The sequence below is a fragment of the Ursus arctos genome, unplaced genomic scaffold (genome assembly GCF_023065955.2).
Source record: "Ursus arctos isolate Adak ecotype North America unplaced genomic scaffold, UrsArc2.0 scaffold_27, whole genome shotgun sequence".
In the NCBI taxonomy this organism is placed as follows: domain Eukaryota; kingdom Metazoa; phylum Chordata; class Mammalia; order Carnivora; family Ursidae; genus Ursus; species Ursus arctos.
In genome coordinates this window covers 13,076,604-13,101,340 of record NW_026622952.1, presented here as the reverse complement: position 1 = coordinate 13,101,340, position 24,737 = coordinate 13,076,604, and the positions used below count along the sequence as shown (strand labels likewise).

The window sequence follows — 24,737 nt, the reverse complement described above, 5'->3', positions numbered from 1 at the left end:
ATAGAAAGGTTAAATAACGGGGCGCCTGGGTGGCTCAGTCGTTAAGCGTCTGCCTTCGGCTCAGGGCGTGATCCCAGAGTCCTGGGATTGAGCCCCACATCAGGCTCCTCTGCTGGGAGCCTGCTTCTTCCTCTCCCACTCCCCTTGCCTGTGTTCCCTCTCTCACTGGCTGTCTCTCTCTGTCAAATAAATAAATAAAATCTTAAAAAAAAAAAAAAAAAGGTTAAATAACTTTGCCAGGGTTACAGAGTTAGTAAATGGGAGAGCCCAGATGTCAAGCAGGCAGTCTAGCTCCAGAAGCCATACTAACTTAACAACCTACACTCAGAGGCTTCTCTTAAAATTTTTTGAGAATTTCTCAGTTCAGAAGTAAAGAAAATCCTATGTGCAAAATGAAAAGTAGGAATTTTTTTCTCAGGTTACTGTAATTGTATTTGTTAGTTAAACTACTTCTGGAGACCAGGAAACCAATCATTTATTTCACTGTGTTTATAGGAAAATGCTTACTAAATAACCAGTTTGTAAGCATACTTCCAATAAGAATATAAGTTGTATATAACACATCAAGAGTAAAATGAAGATAATACTTAAAAAGGTGGTATAAGTATTGAGAAGAAAAGTAAAAAAAAAAAAAAGTTTATATTTTAATTTCAGTGAAGAGCAGAGACCAAAGCTGCCTCAAATTGGGAAAAAATGTTATCCGATGAAGATTATAAAATAAAGAGGGGGTATCTAAGTTATGGAAAGTAATATGAGCAAAGACAATGTTTATTGACATTATTTGAAAAAAGAGTTTAAAATTAAGCCTAGAGGGGCGCCTGGGTGGCACAGCGGTTAAGCGTCTGCCTTTGGCTCAGGGCGTGATCCCGGCGTTATGGGATCGAGCCCCACATCAGGCTCCTCCGCTATGAGCCTGCTTCTTCCTCTCCCACTCCCCCTGCTTGTGTTCCCTCTCTCGCTTGCTGTCTCTATCTCTGTCAAATAAATAAATAAAATCTTTAAAAAATAATAATAATAAAAAATAAAATAAAATTAAGCCTAGAACAAAAATTTAATTTAGTGGACAATACTAGTAAGCTAAGGATAGAGAGGAATATTGTTTCAGATTATAAAATGTCTTAAATATAGGCCCAAGGCATTTGAACTTTATTCTACGTGTATTGAAGGTAATGTCCTGTGAAATGTGTTTTTACAGTGATTTAAAGGGTAGAGATTCTGAGTACAGTTAGAAGTAACAAATCATCCAGGGCTTAGAAGAGGATGCTGTTATACAGAATAAGAAAAGAAAGTCCAGATTTGACAGATGATTTCTTAAAAATGGGACTTAATGACTGGTTTACTAAAAAGAGTATATAAAAAAAAGAGCAGTCATAAATAGACTCCCAAGATTTGTTATAAGATATGGGGATAAAAATAATGTTGTAAAATGCCTTTTTAGAAGAGTGTCTCCAAACATTTGTGACATATGGGAAGTCCAGCAGAGTCACTGGTGTTTGAAGAGGGGAGGATTAATGAATGTAGTTTTTAGAGCATTTTAGATGATGACACAACAAACAATTGTATCTGATGTGAAAATGATATTTGTATTTTATACCATTACCAATGTAGGTTTTCTTTGTAACTTTTAAACATAGGTTGACATGAAAGATGTCACAAAAATCAACAGAGAAAAGGCAACATTTATGCATTCAAGGTAAGAGTTGCCATCAGCCCTATCTGGAGAAAAACTAAACAAAATTAAGCATATATTAAGTAACAATACTAACACATTTATTTATATACCTCTAATTTGATCGTACACGTAACTTAGAGGACAAGAGTAAGGTTAGGAAGAATAAGGTTTCAGATTATACAGTGTTTTAAGGTTTAAGGAATTTGAACTTCGTTCTGTAAGTATTGAAGGTATGACCTGTGAAATGTGTTTTTTCAGTGCTTTTAAAGGATAAGGAGATTCTGAGTAGAGGTAGAAGTAGTAAGTTAGAGAAGAGTTATGTTTTCTAGAATAAGAAAGTAAAATTCATATTTGACAGACATCATTTAAAAAATTCATGGGAATTAGTAACTGGTTTGCTAAAAAGGAGATAATATGACAAGTGACTAGATGGAGTTTTTTAAACTTGTGGGTCCTACAGACCAGTCAGATTTCAAAATTGGTTAAAAAGATAGAAATTGCTAACTTATATTACTAAGTGGGAACTTAGTCATCAACATACATATATTATAAATATACTGCTGTTTCATAAAAGGATGTTTAACACCATGATATAGGAGGAATATGATTTCAAAATAAAGGCTAGTTCTTTAAACTGAATTATTTTTATAAAAAACTCCCTACATGGTTTATATTTTTTCATTCTGACATGAAGTGGCACCACTGGACATGTTGGCCATCTCCTATTTCATTCGGCTAAGATTTTCAATTTATGACAACCTTCATTTTTTCCAATTTTTTTCCATTTTATGAAAGACAGTGGGTAATATAAAAAAGATGAGCATTCTCATTTCTGTCTTACTTGGCTCTGCTTCTTGAATATACATTTTATTTACTGCGTTTCTAGAATCCTTTTCTAGACTCCTTGAATAGTTGTGTAGTGGTGCAAAGATGAATAGGCTTTTAAAGGGATAACATAAACCAGTTCTATAATCATCTTAGTTTTGTTAACTAAATATAGGTGGTATTTGCTACTCAAAGAATCAAACTTTCCTGCTCACATAGCAGGAAAATGAATCCAAATATAAGGTTAATACAGGGTGCTATTTTCATGGAAGAATATTCTCTAAGACAATGCATAAAAGAGTGACCATATAGGCAGCTGTCAATCTCTGGGTTGAGACATCACTGAAACATCATTGGAAATGTGATGAAGTCAAAATCGTACTTTCTGCAAAATGTCAAAGTATTGCACGGGATTGGTTGATGATGTTGGCTGTCACTAAAATGGCTTTTAGAGGGACGCCTGGGTGGCTCACTCGGTTAGGCATCTGCCTTCGGCTGGGGTCATGATCCCGGGGTCCTGGGATCAAGCCCCGAGTTGGGCTCCCTGCTCAGTGGGGAGCCTGCTTCTCCCTGTGTGTGCTCTCTCTCATCTCTCTCTCTCTCTGACAAAATATTTAATTTTTAAAAAAGCTTAAAGTGCCTTTTAGAGAGGCTGGATTAAGTAAAATACGAGGCTTTTAGTTTCATTAGTTGAAACTAAATATATACAAAATCCAGGCCAAAGATTTCTCTTCCCTGGGGAGGAGTGATTACTTTTTTCTTCTGAGCATGTTCTTTTCCAATTGTAATTCAAAAAATTTGATGACACACCGAAAAATATAATCATCCTGGAGACCTATATTAACTATGTGGCTCTAGACATTTCCATAGTGGATGCTTCTTTCAGCCTGGTTGAGACTCTCTATATTTAGGTAGGAATGTCAAGGATATTAAATTGGCATGATATTTTGGAGGTCTATGTTTCCTTTTCTCAACCTTGAACAGACAAAATATCTTAGTAGTTCCTGATAACAGAAGGTGATCTTTTGGCAGGGGCAGGGCACAGCTGGTGGTTTTGTCAGTTATATGTAGCCATTTACAAGTAAAGAAGATGATCAAGTTGAAAGTGTATGAATGCAAAACTACAGTAAAAAATTGAATGTAGTTTCCTACTTCTAAAAGCCTCTGTTAGGAAATGTCCAATGCATAAAATAATTACAATATCGACCACACTGCATATATTTCTAAATGTATTGGAAATACATTTGAAATGTGGAGTGTATCACGTTCAGCAGGAAAAGTATCTCAATTCAAAGCAAGGGAGTAAAACTGGGGAAATAGTTACACACATACTGCTAATAGTAAATCTTAAGAATTCTTCTGAATAAAAATTTCAAATACATGTTTATATTAAGTTTTGGGGACTCCGTATATTTAAAGCTGTTTTTATGTATGTGTTATACTTAATAGGACTACAGGATCTCATCCTGAAAATGAAATAGGACCAACTTCATCTGACAATCTGAAAAGAAACCATGTATCTCCGAAAAAGGTTGAGGTGGAAAGATCACTGCCTGGCTCAGTCTTACCTTTAAAGAACTTAAAAGACACTTGCACATCAAAGTCAGAGGGCAAAATAGATTTAACTAATATTTCATCTGATACTTCGGAAGACTTCACTGGACAACAGGGAAGCTTAAATAGCAAGAAGAAAAGCAATGTGAATTTCAGTGCTACTGAAACAAAGAGTGGTAAGAAGGATTGTTCTAATTTTGCAATTTGTGAACAAAAAAGTGTAGATGGCATATTTCCAAAAGACTTCGAGATGCCTTCACAAAGATTTCTTAATCCCGCAGAGAAATCTTGTCCCTCAGACATAAAACTAGGAACTGACGCTTCTCCTCTGCCTGATGCATCAGCGCTCTCAAAGCCTATTTTCCGTTTTGTTAGGGACATCCCTGCCAATTTAGAAACGAATGACGCTGTCTTTGAGCTTCAAGATAATGAAGTATTAAATTCATCTATTGAAAATTCTACATGCACCAATTCTTCAGAATCCAAATTTATCCAGAACAAATCTCCTAGTCCGCGAGTAAATAAAACCCAGCCTGCAAAAACGGAGTTAAAAGAAAAATACATGGAGGATACCTTGAGTCCCAGTACTATACCTCTTGGAGCATCTGGGAACGTAACCCTTAATGCAAATCAAACAGCAGAAAACTCTTTTTCTGAACAACAGAATAATGAAAATTCCAAAGTCCTAGCTGAGAATGCTGCTGCATATTGGAATGAACTTCCGCAGTCTGCCTGTACCCCAATATATAATGCTTCTGCGCACTCATTTGGAACTTCATACCCTTACTACACTTGGTGTGTCTATCATTACAGCAGCAGCAGCGGCAGATCCCTTACCCAGACATACCGCGGGATAACCTCGTATGAAGTACAACCACCTCCTTCTGGGATGCTGACTGCAGTTGCAAGTACTGTCCAAAATACACATTCTAATCTTTTATACTCTCAATATTTTGGTTACTTTGCCGGGGAGCCACAAGCAAATGACTTTGTGCCAGTGAATGGATATTTTCAACCTCAAATGCCTGTTCCTTACAATTGTCAGCAGCCAGTTTTTTCACAGTATGCTCCCCATCAGCCATTCCCACAAGCTGTATACCCTTACCCTCCTGATTCAGGTGTGCTTCCAGAAGTTCCTTGGACTTACGGTGAGTTCTGTAAGTTTTAGTACTCACTTTATTGAGTTTTTACTTTTCTCTCTTTATACATTTATGTAAATGAAATTCACAGCAGGTGATCTGTAGCAGTCATTTTTCTGTGCAGACTTGTAGAATTGTGCAATTCTTAGGCAGAGTTGAATTATGTTGTCCCATGGGAATCTGGTTGTCAGAGATTGAAACAAAAAGAATTGGTAATATCACTAATATGTCCTTCAATAAAACCCAACTTTGGGAAGTAGTTAAGTAAATTATAGTTAATCTATACCATGAAATACAGTGCAATAATCACAGGGTTTAAATAAGTTTGTTTTGTTTTGTTTAAGATTTTTTTAACTTATTTGACAGGAAGAGAGAGAGCACAAGCAAGGGGAGCAGCAGGGAAAGAGAGAAGCAGGCTCCCCGCTGAACAGGGAGCCCTATATGGGGCTAGATCCCAGGACCCTGGGATCATTACCTGAGCCTATGGTAGACACTTAACCAACTGAGCCACCCAGGCACCCCTTAAATAAGTTTTTAATGACAGTTTTTAAAATTGGGGCGCCTGGGTGGCACAGCGGTTAAGCGTCTGCCTTCGGCTCAGGGCGTGATCTCGGCGTTATGGGATCGAGCCCCACATCAGGCTCTTCTGCTATGAGCCTGCTTCTTCCTCTCCCACTCCCCCTGCTTGTGTTCCCTCTCTCACTGGCTGTCTCTCTCTCTGTCAAATAAATAAATAAAAAAAAAAATCTTTAAAACTATGTCGTATAAATGTACCTGTGTAAATAAAGAAATGCCTAGAAATACTAAAATGAAATACACCAACATTTTAACTTGTCTGCCTCTGGGTAATAAAATTGGGGGATTGTGGAGAGAGTTTTTAATATTTTCTAGATTTCCTACTATGAAAATACATTTTTCGATAAATGGAGAAAAAGGGAGTAAAAAACCAAGTTGGAAAAAGAAACTTCAATCAGATAAAGCAAGCTTTCTCTTTCTCTTGGTATTCTAACATAGTATGCGGGTATAAGTGAGTGGAACAAGTTGGTAATTTGCCACTAGAAGTAGAAATTTTCTTTCTTAAGGACAATTCTGTTTGTTAAAATATCATAATTAGAACATAGGTTTTTAAAATTAAATTGAAATGCATATTTACCAGTATAAAGCAAAATTTTAAAACAATTATTAATAATCCTACAAAAACTACAATTATCCATTAACAGTCCAATATTCTACCATCAGAGGTAATATGTGCTGTAAGTGAAGTCTTTTAAGGTCTTAGAGAAATAGAAGAGAATTTCTTTCAAATTAAAAAGTTGTCTCCTGCAACACCTGGCTGGCTCAGTTACAAGGGCATGTGACTCTTGATCTCAGGGTTGTGAGTTCAAGCCCCACATTGGGTGTAGAGATTACGTAAAAGTAAATAAACTTTTAAAAATAATAAAAAAAGTTGTTTCCCAACTCTAGATTCTCTTACAAATTAGTAAATAGAAAAAAATAATTGAATTCATTTATTCATTCGTTAATCTGAATTGGATAAGCAGCAGCTTGTTAACATAGTTCTATTTCTAATTAAAAAATCTGATCACAGCACCTCTACATTGGAATTGCCACTGACACCATGACCTATAGGATAAAATTCAAATACTTTAGCTTGAAATGCAAGGTCCTTTACAGTTTATGTAACCTCATCTTCCACCACTTCCACCTTTGTATTCAAGCCACATTGAACTTCTTACTGTTCTCTCATGTAACAATTCCTCTTGTACTTCCGTAGAACTTTTTGTGTGCCTTTCTCACATAATAAGGCATTATATGGTATTGTAATTATCTGTGTATCTTTCCCTTCCCATCCTGGCCCACCAAATGAGTTTAAACAGGACTGGAAATTTTTCAACAGAAGGAAAACAGTAGAGAAGAGGAAAAAGAAATAGGGGTGGAAGTGGGGAAGTGTATGACTGTGCTTTTCCTTTGTGGTTAATTTGATACACTGCTGCTGCTGTAATAATAAACACACCAGACACAGGAGATGTGGCAAGCCTATGAATTAAACCACAGATATTCATTTCTGTAATAGGAAATCTTGAATGTAATTGTTTCATAAAGGTTCTCAGAGTTTGAGCTTTCTCGTGTTCTTAATAATTAAGCTGTTGGTGATGCTTAAAAAGGTATCTCTGGAATCAAATGCAGCTTTGATTCTCAAAAATTTTAATTGTTAACCTACTTGGTTATATTAGTCAAGTGAAAATAAAAGGAAAAGAAACAATTACCTATTGCATTATTCAAAAGTAACTCTAAAAATATTAAGAGGCAATAAGCACCTCATTTAGTGTTCATGAGTACAAATAATCTATAGAGATCACCTCTCATGCTTTCAGGAGCTACATCCTTCTAAATGGATGAAAATCCCTGTGACGCATTTTTTGATGCTTTGCTCTTGATGCTTATATTCAGTGCCATAAATGGAACTAAGGGAAGGGGCTAAGTGAGCCCTGTGTGTGAGGCACATTATTACATCCTTAATTCCATTTAACTCTCCCAGAATACCTGAGAGAGATGTAGAGATGTTGCTGTTCATTTACAGATAAGGAAAATACGCCTTGGAGAGCTTTAAATAACTTTCAATCCCATGGCTATTAAAGGGCAGATGTGCAGTTTGAACTCTAATATTTTTGGTTCTAACTTAACTCAGGTCTCCACTATACTAATTATGTACCGTTAGTCTGCATCATTAACTTATCTCAAATATTTGTGGTTTTTTTCTTTCAGTTCCATGGCAACAACAACCTTTTCAGCCAGGACATTGAAAAAAAAGTCTTCTGTCTACTGAAATAAAGGGGATTTAACCAGTTTTTCCAAGTATTTTTTACTTAATTTTTTTATTTTTACATATTTTTTAATATATGTAAATGTGGTAGGAAATATGAACCATATAGCACTTTATAAAATGTTTAAATGCAACAGTATATCATATAATGCAATTGGAAATCAATTTCTGACACCTAAAATACCAAAATTACTTCCATGCAATATTTTAGTGAATGGTAGTAGGCTATTTTCAATATCCATCAGAAACATTAACAATATTTTGAAATTTATATTTTGAAATGTTTCCATCACAACTGTTAGAGTTATATAAAGATTCTTTTGAGATTATCCTAATGGAATAAGGAGAGTAAATGTAACATTTAATATGATTAAAGTTAAGCAATAGTAGTAAAATCTGTTAAGATTTTCTGTCAGATATTTTTTGATATATTTTATGGTAGCATTGTGCCATTTGACTTAGATTAAAGGAGGATTTTTTTTTTTTACTCGGATTGGTCAATTTGACCAATAATTTTATAATTCTTGATATTTCCTGTAATTTACAATTCTGTGTCTAATGTGACAAATTCCTTTAATTTCAATATTTTCTAATTTTTACTTGCAAAATATGTTTTAATAAGGAATTTGGTTTGTACATTTTCAGTCTTTTTCCTTGAGTAGAAATTTTTAAAGTTTTTATGTTTGAAGTAGTTTTATATCATTGTATTGAAATTAAAGTACATTTAACACCTTTTCCCAGGAGCCTCTTCCACAAGATTATTTCTTTTGTATTATATTTCACAATTCACACTTTTTTAAAAAGTGATTTTCTAGCAAATAATTAGGAATAATTTCTTTAGCTTATTCCATTAGTTTAGTCGTATTGTAGTAATTTAAATAATGCAGCACAAATAGAAGTTTTTTAATGCTGTGGTCATAGATTTTTTTTTCCTTTCCCAACATTCCACAAAAGCAAGAAATGTCTCAGAAATAATCATCATAGAATAACAGGGGTTATAGTGTGTAACTGTGGTCTTCACCACCCTCTCCGCCCACCAACACCCATTCCTGTTTTCTGTAAAATTTCAGCTAGAAAGATCCCATACAACTGGATGGACCTTTCTCAAGTGCTGATGGGCCCAAAAATGTGACAAGAAGTTTGCACTGGCTCAGTCTAAACAGATAGCAGAGCCTTAGTGTTTTCTCAAACTTTCTATGTTAGCAGACTTTTTATGTTATCTAGTACCAGCCTCCAAAAAGAATATAATTCAGCCAAACTTATTGTAGAATAACTAATTTTTCAATTTAGAAAACACTAAGAACTTCCAGGATAAGCCTCTTTACTCACAACCAAATAGGATGGAATTCAGAGTACTTAAGGTTCTTCTCTAACAAACAGATCTTTAAAAGAGGAAAGTCAAGCAAAGAACTACAACTGAAAGAACTAAGGAATTTGAAGACTATAGAATTTAAGCAATATCAAAATAACATGGGTGGGGGAGGAGGGTGGGATGGGGAGGTTGTCCATATATTGTTTTATTTGAAAATAGTCTGTAAAATCTGAACTCCTGAACAGATATTAAAACAGTAATACTGTTACTCAAAAAATGACTCTCTCAGTCATTTGGTTTATGCTTAATTATGGAAAGATGTTACAAATTTATTACTAAGAATGCCTCTATTAGGTAAACCGGAAGTTAAATGTTAAAAAGAGGCTTTCTTTAAACAATGTTCAGATTCTTTTAATACTGTCTTGTGATACTTTATTTCATGAGTTTTGATTTCTTCCAAAACAATGAAAAACACCTTATCTAAATATTCAGTTATAATTTAAAATCTACATTTTGAAACAGAACATGAGAAACTAGGGCATTTTCTTCCCACTTCCCCAAATATGTGTTTTGGTTCTAAAAGTAAAAATAGAACAAATTAAAATTTGGGCAAATGTTATTTTAAAAAAAAAACCTGGTTATTTGTAAATATTATTGTTTTGGAATTAAAGAGAGTTACCTGAATAAACTGAATTCCTTCTAGTTTCAGTAGTTTTTTTTTTTCCTTTTGTGTTTCTCGACTAATGAGCAAATATATGGTTGGTCCTTGGTTTACACATACCCATTACGTGAAAAACAGCCCTCAAAGAACTAACTTAATTAGATGACTAAATAAACTGCTGGAGCCCTCCTTCCACTGCAACTTGGTTTTGCCTTCACCTCCTTCTTTCTTTCCTTTCCCCTCATTCTACAAACTTCTTACTTCCCGGAGTTCTGTAAGACAAGCCAGAGTCCCAGCCTTCATGGGGTTCTCACGCCATTCAAGAGCATAAGTAATATACATGTAAGTAATTCCTTTCATATCATGAGAAATAATATGGAAAAACAAAGTAAAGTAATGGAATAGAGAATGACTGGATGATACGTGAGCTGAGAGGGAGGTGATCAAACTACTGTGTGTATATATATATATATATATATATATTTTTTTTTTTTTAAGATTTACTATTCATTTATCAAAGAGAAAGCAGGAGAGCACAAGCAGGGAGAGGGAGAAGCAGGCTCCCCACCAAACAGGGAGCCCGATGTGGGGCTCAATCCCAGGACCCCCAGATCATGACCTGAGCCGAAAAGCAGTCGCCTAACCAACTGACCAGTGCCCCTAACTTCTATATTCTTATGTTATCACTCTGCCTTCCATTAAATTATAGAAGTGCCTCTAAAACTTGAGTTCTGAATCTAGCCAAATATAAGGCTATACCACCCCATTTTCGCAATGAGAAGATTCCCAAAAAAATTTTTTAGTGAACTTAAATATATAAACTTTTAGAGATACAGATGTATGTTTAAGTATCAAGTGTAGTTATATAAAAATATTTAAAATTCTTTTTTTGGGATGCCTGGGTGGCTCGGTTGGTTGGGTTTTTTTGTTTGTTTGAAGATTTTATTTATTCATTTGACAGCCAGTGAGAGGGGGAACACGGGGAGTGGGAGAGGAAGAAGCAGGCTCCCAGCGGAGGAGCCTGATGTGGGGCTCGATCCCAGAACGCTGGGATCATGCCCTGAGTGGAAGGCAGATGCTTAACGACTGAGCCACCCAGGCGCCCCCGGCTCAGTTGGTTGGGTGTCTGCCTTCGGCTCAGGTCATGATCGCAGGGTTCCTGGATCAGGCCCCACGTCAGGCTCCCTGCTCAGCAGGAAATCTGCTTCTCCCCCTCCCTCTGCCTCTCCCCCTGGCTCATGCTCACTTGCTCTGTCAAATAAATAAAATATTTTTTAAAAAATAAAATTCTTTTTTTAATTGGGGTGTCTGGGTGGCTCAGTTGGTTAAGCGTCAGACTCTTTGTTTCAGCTCAGGTCATAATCTCTGGGTCATGAGATAGAGCCCCACATTGGGCTCTGCTCTCAGTGTGGAGTCTTGTTGGGATTCTTCTCTCTGTCCCTCTCCCTCTGCTCTCCGCCCCCTCCCCCACTCATATGTTCTCTCTAAATAATTTTTTTTTTTAAGATTTGAGCACAAGAGAGAGAGCATGAGCGGGGGGAAGGGGCAGAGGTAGAGGGACAAACAGACTGGGGAGTCTGGAACATCCATCTCAAGACCCTGGGATCATGACTTGAGCTAAAGGCAGATGCTTAACCAACTGAGCCACCCAGCCCCCCTAAATAAATAAAACTTTAAAAAAAATTTTTTTAACTCAACTTTGTAGAACAATTGTATCCTGTCATGTGTCTTTGACATCAATGTCTTTGTCATCATTAGAGCCTTTTTGAACTCTATGACAGAAATTCCCAAGGCATATCATCCTTTTAAGTTGTTTAAGGTATATGCTTTTTAAATCTGTGTGTATATCCAAAATTGCTTTTCCCTGAGGTCGTTTCAGGCTAATTTCTTCCCCAAAAACATTGACTTTTTAAGTAATGACTTAAGTTTTCAAAATACAGTAAGGTTCCATACTTTTTTTGATGGGTGTAATTTTAGGGGGAAAAAACATGTTCAAGCATATGTGGTATTTAAAAACTATTAAATTTTTTTTACAGGCATAGTTTGATTTCAGTTGGTACAATTGATAGTGCTTGAGTACCATGATAAACTTCCAGTTGTCCATACAGTTTAAAGAATAAATTGTGAAGGAAGAAGAATTATTTTCCTAAGACAAACACTTTTTAAATTCTGATGAGTGCACTTGTAAGAGCAGTGACTACAGATTCCTGGTTAACTAATGAAAAGAAACTGAGCAAGAGGTTGCTTAGTAAAGCAATATGGAAGTAAGATTAAAAGAACTCAGATTAAGACAGGAAGATTTTGTAAGCCCAAAACCCTCATTTCTTGAGGTGTAAGCTCTGCTACCTGCTTTATTGCTACCTTCTTACTTCTGAATCTTATAACCATTAAAGAATCCCTCTGGTGTTTATAAGAAGCCTCCTTTGAAATAGTCTGTGGAACCCTTAATCTCATAATACACTGCATACTAATTTGTCACAGGAACCTGCATATAGGGATTTGTAACTCCTTTCATTTTTAAAATCTATTTCCCTTTATCGGGTAAGAATCACTTAGATTTATGACAGATTCATTTTTTTTAAATATGAACATCTTTGTTTTGAGAAAGCCAGTCATTGAGCTTATTAGGTTAAAGATTGCACTTACATTCAGCCAGCAATTATTGAACATCTGACTTGTGCTACAAGTATGCTATGCTATTTGCGTGTGCATCAACTAATCTCAGTATCAGCCCCATAAGGGAAAGCATTATTTGCTTATTTTGTAATGCATTCATTCAGAAGACCGTACAAGATATTTACTCCTCAACTCATCTTTGTGAACATCAGTTAATAGTTTCCAGTAGTGTTGGTCTGAAAAGAATACAGGATCTGTCTTAAGTTTCTCTTCTTTGACATGTCACTTGCTTTTTTAATTCCAGACATCAATTTATGTACCTAATACATAATCTTTTCTTTTAAAATTTGAATTACAGAATATGCAAAAAGCTATCCAGTAATTTGAGATTTTTGCATATTTGATTAAAAGATAATTGCTCTGTGCATACAAATAATTCCAGTCCTTTAGCTAGGATTACTTTAGTTGTATTAAGAAGTGAATGTTTTTCACGTTGGGAGTTCTCAAGTAACTAATGACTCCTAATCCATGGCATCCCAACCAATGTGTTTTGAAACCATGTCTGAATATTAATGAAAATACTACACTACTGAACTGTAAACTTGAAAAATAGGGTGGTAAATTTTGTTACATATATGTTCTGTGGGATGTGTTCGTAGTTCCTTTCACTAAACCAAGGGGTCGGCCAAGGGATAATGCCAAGTTACTATGCCACAGTGAGACTTTGTCAAGGATATGAAGTCTACCGTTTCTCTTTATCAACTTAAATCATTCCATGGGAGATGGGGTGTATTGTGTATCCCTTTTACTTCTCCCTAATGCATACACCCACACACGTAATATCAGTGGAATGCTTTAGGTTATAATCACATGTGTCTCCTCTAGCTGAAGACCTCCCAACTTTTCAACACGTATAACTGAAAAAAGATTGTTCAAGACTCAGCTTAGGGTTGCCTTACTCTTACGAGTATTCCTAAATTTCAGTAGGATGAATTATATAGTCATCTTTTAAGACCTAATAACACCAAGCAGAAGCATCTCTGTCATTATTTACCTCACTTTGTCTTAATGGCTGGTTTCTTGCGTGTGTCTCCCGCTTAACAAAGACTGTAGGCTGCTTTCAAGCCAGAAATTATCTCATTGATTCTTCAATTCCAAATGTCCGCTGCTGGGCTAAGCAATAGGAGACGCTTCATATACATTTGCTGTTTGTAACTTGGAGTATATTTATACTGAGTGGAATGGATTCTCATTTTGTCTTGTTGAAAATAAACTATTGTCGTTCCCACCCTCAAATCTTTTTTGGATTTTTTTTTTTTACTCTGACATCTAAAAGGAACACTTAAAATATTCACTAACAATTTGTTTTTACTTTGCCATTTGATGGATGCTCGCTCACAGAAGGTTATAGGAGAAGCTTTTTCATTATTGTAGGTTCCTAGATCAAGAACCCAAAAAGCAGGGTGAGAAAATTAGTTTTTAGTCTGTCCCAATATTTTGCCCTGAAAAATTAGTGAAAGACCACAAAAGTAACATAGCTGGCCCAGCAGGCTGTATGTGTGCATTTTCAATAGAGACATATTTGAAACATTACTTTGTTTTATTTTGTATAATTGATCTGTGAGAAAGTTTGGAGAGGGAGGTTATAGGCCCAGGAAATTATCACACAAGTAAATGGTCTTGGGATAATGAGAGAGGGCAGGAAGCTAGAGAGCCTGCCTCTCATAAGGGATCTGGAGCAGAATAAACTTCAGCATAACATTTGAAGAGAAAAAGTCGGGCCAGAGTCAATTTTGAAGAAAGCGCCACCCATCTCCAGAACTTGTACATTTTGCAAAGCTGAAACTCTAAACCCTTTAAACAACTCCCCTTTTCCTCACTCCAGTCCCTGGCAACCACCGTTCTACTTTGTCTCTGATTTTGACTCCTGTAGATACCTCAGAAACGGAGTCCTACGATATTTGTCTTTTTTGACTGAGTGACTTCACTTAGCATAATGGCCTCAAGGTCCATCCATGTTGTAGCGTGTGTCACAATTGCTTTCCTTTTTAAGGCTGAACAGTATTCCACTGTATGTGTATACCTCGTTTTGTTTATCCATTCCTCCCTTGAACATTTGTGTTGCTTCCACTTTTTGGCCATTATGAATAATACCGCTATGGATATTGGTGCACAAACATCTCTTCAAGCCTGCTTTTCATTATTTTGGATGTATACCCAGACGTGTTACTGCTCAGTCACATTGTGATTCTATTTTTACTTTTTCAAGGATCTACCATAATGTTTTCCATAGTGGCTCCACTATTTTACATTCCCACCAACAGTGCAGGAGGATTTCAGTTTTACCACCTCTTCACCAACATTTGTTATTCCTGTAATTTTTCAAGATTTTTTTTTAAGAGAGAGGGAGGGTGAGCGTGGGGGAGGGGGCCAAGGGAGAGAATCCCAAGCAGACTCCCTGCTGAGCCCAGAGCCCAATGGGGCTCCATCTCACGACCCTCAGATCACAACCTGAGCCGAAATCAAGAGTCTGATGCTTAACGGACTGAGCCACCCAGGTGCCCCACTGTTTTTTGTTTTTGTTTTTTCATAGTAGTCATCCTAATGCATATGAGATGATATATCTTTGAATTTTGATTTTCATTTCCCCAATGCTGCTATTTGGCTTTTAATACCCAAAATTCACATTTAGATATTTTTTTCAGCCTGTTTAATATTGGAAAAATTATGTCCCCCCAAATTCAATGTAATGTTTAACGACATGATGTATAGAAAAGTCTTGTGACATTCCCGAATGCATAGATAGACCACACAGACTCACATCTTTAGAAGTGCCCCAGGTGTCAAAAATAGCTGTCTCGAAATCACAGCTAATACTCAATGTGAACCTTTCTCAACTATTGCATTTTTGTCCGAAAGCCTTTTTCCCACATTTATCTTTCATGTGTAGCCCTTCGTTTGCCTGGTACATGTTATGAGTACCATCCCAGATGAGAGCACGTTGAAGAAAACTGCAGACAGACAAGAAGATAACTATTACATACAAAGCCACTGTTTATTAAAGCCATATTGTTTGGCGATCAGAAATCTATGTTTCAAGTATTTTACACTCAAACATGATAGCCTGTTATTTGTACATGGATAATTTATCATGTTTTTGTTAAATTTTAAGAAATTGGAAATTTGAGGTTAGCATGTGCCTTATAATTTTTCCCATGTAAACATTGGGAAATGGGCTCCTATTGATGCAGAATGACCTTATCTTCAGGTAAGGGTTACTGATTTTATCTCTATTTAGATCTGAAGAACAACAACAAAAAATTTTTTAAACAGTCACAAACTTAGAGAAAAGTTGGAAAAACTTTTACTCTTGAACCAGTGAAGGGTAAGTTCGTGAGTTGATATCGCACCACTAATGAATACTTCAGTGCGTGTCTCCTACAAAGAAGGAAATTCTCCTACATAATAGTACAATCATCAAAATCAGGAAATTCACACCAATACCTTATTACCATCTAATCCTTAGACCCCATGTAATCTTCACCACTGGTTCCCAGGAGTGGGCCTTAGAGCAAAAAGATCCAGGTTAGAACCACATGTTGTATTTCATGGCCAGCTCTCTTTAGTCTAGAATGTCTCATCAGTCTTTCCTTGATTTTTATCCCTTGACACAGTTGAAACAAATTAATTTATACAATGTCCCTCAGTTTGAGTTTGGTGTTTCCTCATGATTACATCTCCATCTGGACCCCTGCTTTTCATAGTGAACAAACCCATACTAAGAGTTAATAAACGAAAATGTAGACCGAAGAGTAGGAAATGATTTAAGACCAAAAAATCACAAAAAGGAAAATAAAATGGATTTGACAACAACCACCATTTCTATTCAAAGAACTTCACAGATTGATGACAGACTGAGAAAAGTTACTTGACACAAAACTAGGGATTAACATATAGAACATTCTCCTGGAGATCAAACAAAACAGGAGCATTGAGCCTCCTGTGATTTAAATAAGGTAAATCCCAGAAGAGAATGCCCAATGGCCAACAAGTGCATAATGAGATGTTCAAACTAACTAGTAGAGGAGAAATGCAAATTTCTCAAATCAGAATTTCAAAAAAAAAAAAATCAGAAAGGTAGGTAATACTAGGGAAATAGATAAACTCCAGTGGATTCATACTGTACATTAAAATACTATACATTAGGGGCGCCTGGGTGGCACAGCGGTTAAGCGTCTGCCTTCGGCTCAGGGCGTGATCCCGGCATTCTGGGATCGAGTCCCACATCAGGCTCCTCCGCTATGAGCCTGCTTCTTCCTCTCCCACTCCCCCTGCTTGTGTTCCCTCTCTCGCTGGCTGTCTCTATCTCTGTCGAATAAATAAAATCTTTAAAAATAAAATAAAATAAAATACTATACATTAAAAGTTAGAAGCTCAATACTTAATACAATAATGGTCACCATTTAGTGAAGTTGGAAACAAATGTGTAGCACAATACAAATATATGTACATGCATATGAGACATAATACTATATAGTTTACACAGATAATTTAAGAATATATGTCAAATACATTAAAGGATACTTTTCAAGGGAGAGATGAGATCCTGTACCCAGGATGAAAGAGGAAAGCAGGGATTTTGCACAGACTTGTTGACAATACGCCATAAAATGAGAGGATTAAGTATACCTGTGCGTCTGAGAACCAAAAGAAAGTGGGGAGTTAATTCCCATAGCAAACTATGAAAGGATATAAATTATAGCCATGAATTTAAAAAATTATGTAACTATGACAACTTTAACTATTTTTTAAAGTGTTAAGATGAAAATAAGCTAAATATAGTTGTAACCAAGACTGTAGGTGTCATAAGTTCACCTGTCAAAAGATGTATTCGGATAAAAACTTAATGTGTTGCACTGTTCTGTCATGAATTCCGTGACAGTAAATGGGTGTATTGCAATTCATTTCAATTCTGACACTACACGGGGTTGGCACAGGCCCCTCAAGTGAAGTGCAGAGTCCTTCACAAGACTGTCCCCACTTTAGGCTTTTTTTGGTTATTTGTACCCAGTACTTCAGGTTTTGATTACTTGAGGCACCTCCAGTTTCCAATTTCCAATCATTCGCAGCTTTAGATCTTGAGTCAAAGTTTATCTCAACACTAATTATTATTTTTTTAAGAAGATTCTTTTTTAAATTTATTTTTAGATTTTTATTTATTTGACAGAGAGAGAACAAGCAACGGGAGCAGCAGGCAAAGGGAGAGGGAGAAGCAGGCTCCCCGCTGAGCAGGAAGCCTGACATGGGGCTCAATCCCAGGACTCTCAGATCATGACCTGAGCCCAAGGCAGACGCTGAACCGACTGAGCCACCCAGGCGCCCCTAACCAATCCAATTCTTTTTTTTTTTTTAAAGATTTTATTTATTTATTTGACAGAGATAGAGACAGCCAGCGAGAGAGGGAACACAAGCAGGGGGAGTGGGAGAGGAAGAAGCAGGCTCCCAGCAGAGGAGCCCGATGTGGGGCTCGATCCCAGAACGCCAGGATCACGCCCTGAGCCGAAGGCAGACGCTTAACCGCTGTGCCACCCAGGCGCCCCTAACCAATCCAATTCTTGACATTTACTCCCTACCTTGCCTGTCAGCACCAGCGCTAAGAAATGTACCAGCATGTTTCTTAATTATTGCATCTTCGTTTCCCTGAAGGCTCATGTGAGAAAACGTGCGTAAGCGAACTTTGGGTAGATAATGCCCTTTGTGTTTGTGACAGACTGTTCTTCGCCTACTCAAGAGTCATCCCTAGTTAGAAATGCATTTTTTGCTGTTAATCAAACCCCAATTTTGTTCAGATACTGCATGGAGAGCCCTTGAAATAGGCGGAAGATACATCCCTGTTTAGACCTAGGGAATTATTCATAATTATGCCAGTCACAGTAACCTAGTTTGGGAGAAAAATGAAAAAAAGGACAAATGCAAATTAAAAATACATCAAGATACCATTTCTCACCTATCATATTGGCACAATTTTTAAAAGCTTGACCGTGTACTCCGTTGGGGAAGCTGTGGGGAAACAGGCACTTCATACACTGTTTGTGGGAGTGTTCAGTTGCACAATCTCTGCAGAAGTTGTCAATATCTAAAGAAACAACATATGCCTTTACTCTCTGACCCAGTAACCCTACTTTCAGGAATTGATCTAGATGACAAATCTCCAATAATATAAAATATAAATGTATTATTTGTAATTGCAAAATCTTGGCAATTACCTAAATGCCCAAACATTCAGGCATAGCTGAACAAACTATGTTACATACACCAAAGGACTATGTAGCTGTAAACAGAATGAGGACAATCTATACGAACCAGTAAGGAGTGTTTTCTATGGAATAGTCAATGGAAAAAAGCAGAGTACAAGAGAGTATATGTATTACCTTTTGCATAAAAAAGGTGAAATATACATGCATACTTTCCTGACGGGAATGGCCAGCAATTCCTGTACTGACGGAAGAAAGATTACTCCAAACTTTGCTGTGAAAGAGAAGAGAAGGTAAGTAGGTCAACGCTCAAAGGCAAACACCCTTTGCCCTTCTGAGAAGAGAAGGTAAGTAGGTCAATGCTTAAAGGCAAAGACCCTTTGCCCTTCTCTGCTCCCGCTTTTATTGGTCCTTCAGGATACTCACAAATCCTTATCACTGTTGCTCAAGCATGTGATGTGTGACAAGGGGTCTTACTGAAACTGAGGATCTGCTTACTGGAAAGACACGATATGCTAATTTGCATGTTCTCTGAGTTCTGCTAAACATAGCCTAAGGGACAATGCCTACATCTTAGATCACAGGACGACTGTTTCGGCCGGGAAAGTTTCGGGAAGGCAACTCCCTGCAGCATTCCAACGGCAGAGTGGTCACATAGGCCTCCGTATTCCAAAGGCCTACGCCCATCCCTGAAACCTTCCCTGCCCTCAGCAGCCTCCGTGTTACATCGTAGCAAGCCAGGCATTATGGCTGATTTCATGCTCCAGGTTAACCCCAACACTTTTGCATAAAAGAACACTGGAAGGGGCGCCTGGGTAGCTCAGTCATTAAGCATCTGCCTTCAGCTCAGGGCGTGATCCCAGTGTTCTGGGATCGAGCCCCACATCAGGCTCCTCCACTGGGAGCCTGCTTCTTCCTCTCCCACTCCCCCTGCTTGCGTTCCCTCTCTCACTGGCTGTCTCTCTGTCAAATAAATAAATAAAATCTTTAAAAAAAAAAAAGAACACTGGAAAAAGCAGAAAACAATGAAGCTGGTTACTACACAGAGAACAGGGTGAAAGGGATAAGGGAAAGAAGGGATAAGGGAAAAATTTTTCTGAATTCACCTTTTTGGATAAATGTTACTTTTGGAAGCTTATATAATGTTCTACATACCAAAAAGAAAATCAAATCAGTAAGGATGGAAGTAAACTACAGACAAGCAGAAACAAAATTAATTGTTAAATGAATACAATAACCACACTGAAATGGAGAGTGGGGAGACACCAAACTAAAATAACGTGAACATAGCACGTTGGCTACAAACGCTCATTCTAAACAGGGTTTGACTGAATCTAAGATGTCACTGAGAGTAAGGTGGGACTCAATTTCAGAGATGTTACATTAGGAAAAAAAACAAAAACAAAAACGGGGCACCTGGGTGGCTCAGTCGGTTGGGCATCTGCCTTCAGCTCAGGTCATGGGATCGAGCCCTGTGTCAGGGAGCCTGCTTCTCCCTCTCCCTGTGCCAGCTCCCCCTGCTTGTGCTTTCTCTCCCTCTCTCTCTCTCTCTCAAATAAATAAATAAATAAATAAATAAATAAATAAATAAATCTTTTTTAAAAACCCAAAAAACCCAGTATCTTAGAATCAATGGAACCAATTCAGTTAGATCAATAATCCAGACATCTCAGGAGTATTAGAATAAGCACCGGAGGTTCCTAGGCTGTCAGGGGATAGGGCTCTCTTGAGGCTTATGATAAATAATACATAAAGGTATATGTAGGGGCGCCTGGGTGTCTCGTCTGTTAAGTGGCAGACTCTTGGTTTCAGTCCAGGTCCTGATCTCAGGGCTGTGAGACTGAGCCCCTCGGCGGACTCTGCGTTCAGGAGAAGTCGGCTTCCCCTCTCTCTCTCCCTCTGCCCTTCCCTTGCTTGCACACACACTCACTCTCTCTCTGTAAAATAAATAACTAAATCTTAAAAAAAAAAAAAAAGGTATACATGTATTGGGGGGAATGAGATTATTGTCTAATTGGTACAGAGTTTCTGTTTGGGTTGATGAAAAACTCTGGAGATGATAGTGGTGAGAGTTGCTTAATGTTGTGAATGTACTTAATGACATGGAATTGTATGCTTAAAAATGGTTATAATGAGGGCACCTGGATGGCTCAGTCAGTGGAGCATGTGACTCTGGGTCTTGGGGTTGTGAGTTCAAGGCCCACTTGGGTATAGAGATTACTTTAAATTTTTTTACTAATTAAATAAATAAAAGGGGCACCTGGGTGGCGCAGTTTAGTATCCAACTCTTGATTTACACTCAGGTCATGATCTCAGGGTTGTGGTATTGAGCCCCATGTGGGGCCCCTCACTCAGCTCAGTCTGCTTAAGACTCTCTCTCCTTCTCCCTCTGCCCCTCCCCACTATGCTCCCTCTCTCTCTCTCAAATAAATAAATAAAATCTTTAAAAAATAAAATATAATAAAATCTTAAAAATAAAACATTTTTTAAAAAACTAAAATCAAACACTTTCGTATCCAAGTAACACAGTGTAAAATATTTGACACCTGTATATCAGGCAGCCTATAAATCAGTACTAAGGAAGTGAAAACCCAATGAGGGCTCAATTCACATATGTGATCTAAATGTCAAAAGATATGAAAAATTGCTCAACCTCACTAAACGCCAAAAAAATCATACAATTTTCCACCTGTCATTTAGTCGAAGTATATAATGAATAGTATCTGGATGTATCAGTCAGGTTTGTGTTTAGATGTAATAAAACCCCTAAATGGGGGCGCCTGGGTGGCTCAGTCAGTTAAGCATCTGCCATCAGCTCAGGTCATGATCCCAGGGTCCTGGGATCCAGCTCCACATCGCATGGCATCGGGCTCCCTGCTCAGTGGGGAGCCTGCTTCTCCCTCTCCCACTCCTCCTCCTCCTGCTCGGGCATGTGCTCTCTCTCTGTCTCTCTCTCACTCTGTCTCAAAGAAATAAAATCTTAAAAAAAAAAAAACCAAAAAAACGCCCTAAATGAAGCTTAAACAGATACAAAGGGTTTTTCCCCTCATAATAAGTTTGGAGGTAGACAGTCCAGAGCTGCTATTCTGATTTCACATTGCCATAAGGACCCCAAGTTCTTTTTATCTTTCTTCTTAGCCATCCCTTTAGCCTTTCGCTTTTTTCTGCTGGCTGCGAAATGGCTGTTCCATCTCCTGCAGTGAGTTCCAGGCAAGAGCCTATGAAGTTTACTCCTTTTAACAAGCTTTCTGGTACAGCCCCTCTCAGCTACTTTTATTCACATCTCTTTTGCCAGAATTACACCATATGACTACTCCTATGTAATTTTTTAAGCAGGGCATTTTTTTTTTACTCCAAACATAATTGTACAGTGGATATTAGCTTGACTACTTAGCAATCTCTGCTATACCAGTGTTGGCCAGAATGAAAACTATGGCGTCAAAATCATAATGATAAGAACTATGATCTTTCTATTAATAGCTTATTTGTAGTGATTTGTAGTTTTTAAATTCAAATAAAGCCTTTCCAATTGACTTTCTTCTTTCTTTCTCTCTTCTTTCTTTCTTCTCTCCCTCTTTCTTGCATTTCCAATTTGACTTTCTTCTTTCTTTCTTTCTCCCTAAGTAAGCTCCATGCCCACCGTGGAGCCCAGGACAGGGCTGGAACTCACAACCCTGGGATCAAGATCTAAGCTGAGATCAAGAGTTGGACGCTTAACCGACTGAGCCACTCAGGCGCCCCGGACTCTGTCTTTTTTATTTCATCATTACTGCTGGAGATTCTGACACAGAATTCCCTTTGTCAATTTCAACAGTATTATCTTCACCTTGCAATTATCAAAAAGTTTTTTAACTAGAAGTAAAGGTATTTATTTAATCTTTTGAGAAGTATGGTGGTATAGAAGAATCTTTTTTAGAACAATACAATGTATATAATTTTAAATGAAACATTTAACTTTCTGGATACATTACAAAACATAAATGATTCATATTTCATATTATTAAATGGCATGAAGCCATTTAAATCAAGAAAAAATATCAATATTTATAAATTTTAAAAGAACCTAGTCAGTTGTGTAAGAACAAAATCTAACATGTAATTTTAAGGCAAAAGATCAGCTGAAGTCAGCGATTTTAAAATTCTGTGACCAAAAGGAAAGAGGTAAAGAAATACAAATGAGAGCACTTCTGGTAAACAAAGAAACGTAGAACTGGCTTGCATCCCTAAGATTAAATGCAGTTCTATACGGCAAGTGATAAGCAAGGATTAGAGGTTGACGGTTATGTTCCCCAAGATGAAACACACAACATGCACCAACATACATGCATCACAGAAGCAACGAGAAAAGAAAGTGTTCAAGAATTACAGTTTTTATTTTTAATTAAGATGCCTTTACAACCAAAATACCAAAAAGTGATATTGCAATCCCCATGTCCCTTGACTGCTCGACCAAACTCAGCTTTCCCAACTCCCATCAGACTGCAGAGGTCATAGAACGGAAAGCATGGGAGAAGTCAGACTTAGGTGTTCATTCCCACTCCACCAGTTAGTATCTGGGTGACCTGGGTGTGTTTTTAAACCGCTACACATCTGTTTCTTCATCTGTAAAACAGGAGAATAGTAATACCTGTGTCATGGGATTACGGAAGGACTAAACAGGAAGGTACAAGGAGAACTCATAGCACCGAGGAAGGACTCAAAAAAGCATTTGTTATTGTTTGACAGCATAACTCGACTAAACTTTTCAGAAGCACTATTTTCACAAACTTGTTTCCCTACCTCGCACTCTAGGAACATTCTCTCACATGAATTCCAAACACATTTGCTTCTACCTCAAGGACCTCCCTCCCCAAACACGATCCATAGTTCCCATTTTTCCAGGTCATTTTTTTTACTGTTCTCAATCCATTTTCTCTAGGAACTTCGAAAATATCATCCTCATTTGCGTTCTGAGCTTTCCAGGTTTGGCTGAAATTCAGCCTCCTTTAATCAAACCCTTATAGACTAAGGTCCTCGGAGACTGAAACATCTACTGCAATGATACAGTTGCTCCTTCTCTTCATCCTCTTTTCATGTTTTCTCCTTCACTTGGTTCGGTACTATTTACAAGTCACTTGAGATCAGGATGTCTTCCAGTCTCATTTCCCGCCACATGACCTATTTCTATTGATAGAAGTAGCTTTCTAGACAGTGAGATTTCACACATGTGTTCTCCACCAAAAAAAAAAAAAAAAAAAAAAAAAAAATTCCTTGCAACTTCTTTCCTCTTCTTCAGGCAACTTCAAGGTGTTGCCTGGGAAGAAGGTTCAAAATTCAGTTCAAATACCACCTCCTAAAGCTTTCTATAACATTGCCCAGTGGCCTAAGGCATGTAGCATGTTGCTCCCATACTATATACTATTGGATAGGCACTTGTTTTGTTTTTAAAGATTTTATTTATTTATTTGACAGAGAGAGAGACAGCTAGAGGAGGAGTGGGAGAGGGAGAAGCAAGATACCGACTTAGCAGGGAGCCAGAGGTGGGGCTCGATCCCAGCACTCTGGGGTCATGACCTGAGCTGAAGGCAGCCGCTTAAGGACTGAGCCACCCAGATGCCCCACGGATAGGCACTTGTAACATGTTTCTTCATAACCTGAAAAGGTAGGCCTTACTGAGCCCTTTTAACAGATGAGGAATCTTAGGATGGGGAGATTTGGTGATTGCCCAAGGCCACAGCGAAGAAGTTGGCGAAGCCAAGATCAGACGGCTTGCCTTCTGACAGAGGATGTCGCCTCTCACCTGCGCTGAGTGGCGGTAGTAGGTGTCCTCAGTATGGGTGCTTAGCACCTGCTCTACAAGGGACGTGGCAGTTAGCAGTTGCTCAATAGATACTTGGTGAA

The 24,737-nt window shown here is 37.7% G+C and overlaps 1 protein-coding gene across 1 annotated transcript in view; it reads left to right on the top strand.

Annotated features, from left to right (window-relative positions):
- TEX15 (testis expressed 15, meiosis and synapsis associated) overlaps positions 1 to 8,480 on the top strand; it is a 78,631-nt gene extending 70,151 nt beyond the window's left edge. The window contains exons 9-11 of the mRNA XM_048226300.2: positions 1,635 to 1,693; positions 3,947 to 5,199; positions 7,957 to 8,480. Of these exons, the coding sequence (XP_048082257.1) occupies positions 1,635 to 1,693; positions 3,947 to 5,199; positions 7,957 to 7,994 (1,350 nt within the window). The 3' untranslated portion in view covers positions 7,995 to 8,480. The remainder of the gene's footprint in view (positions 1 to 1,634; positions 1,694 to 3,946; positions 5,200 to 7,956) is intronic.
- The last annotated feature ends 16,257 nt before the right edge of the window (positions 8,481 to 24,737 follow it).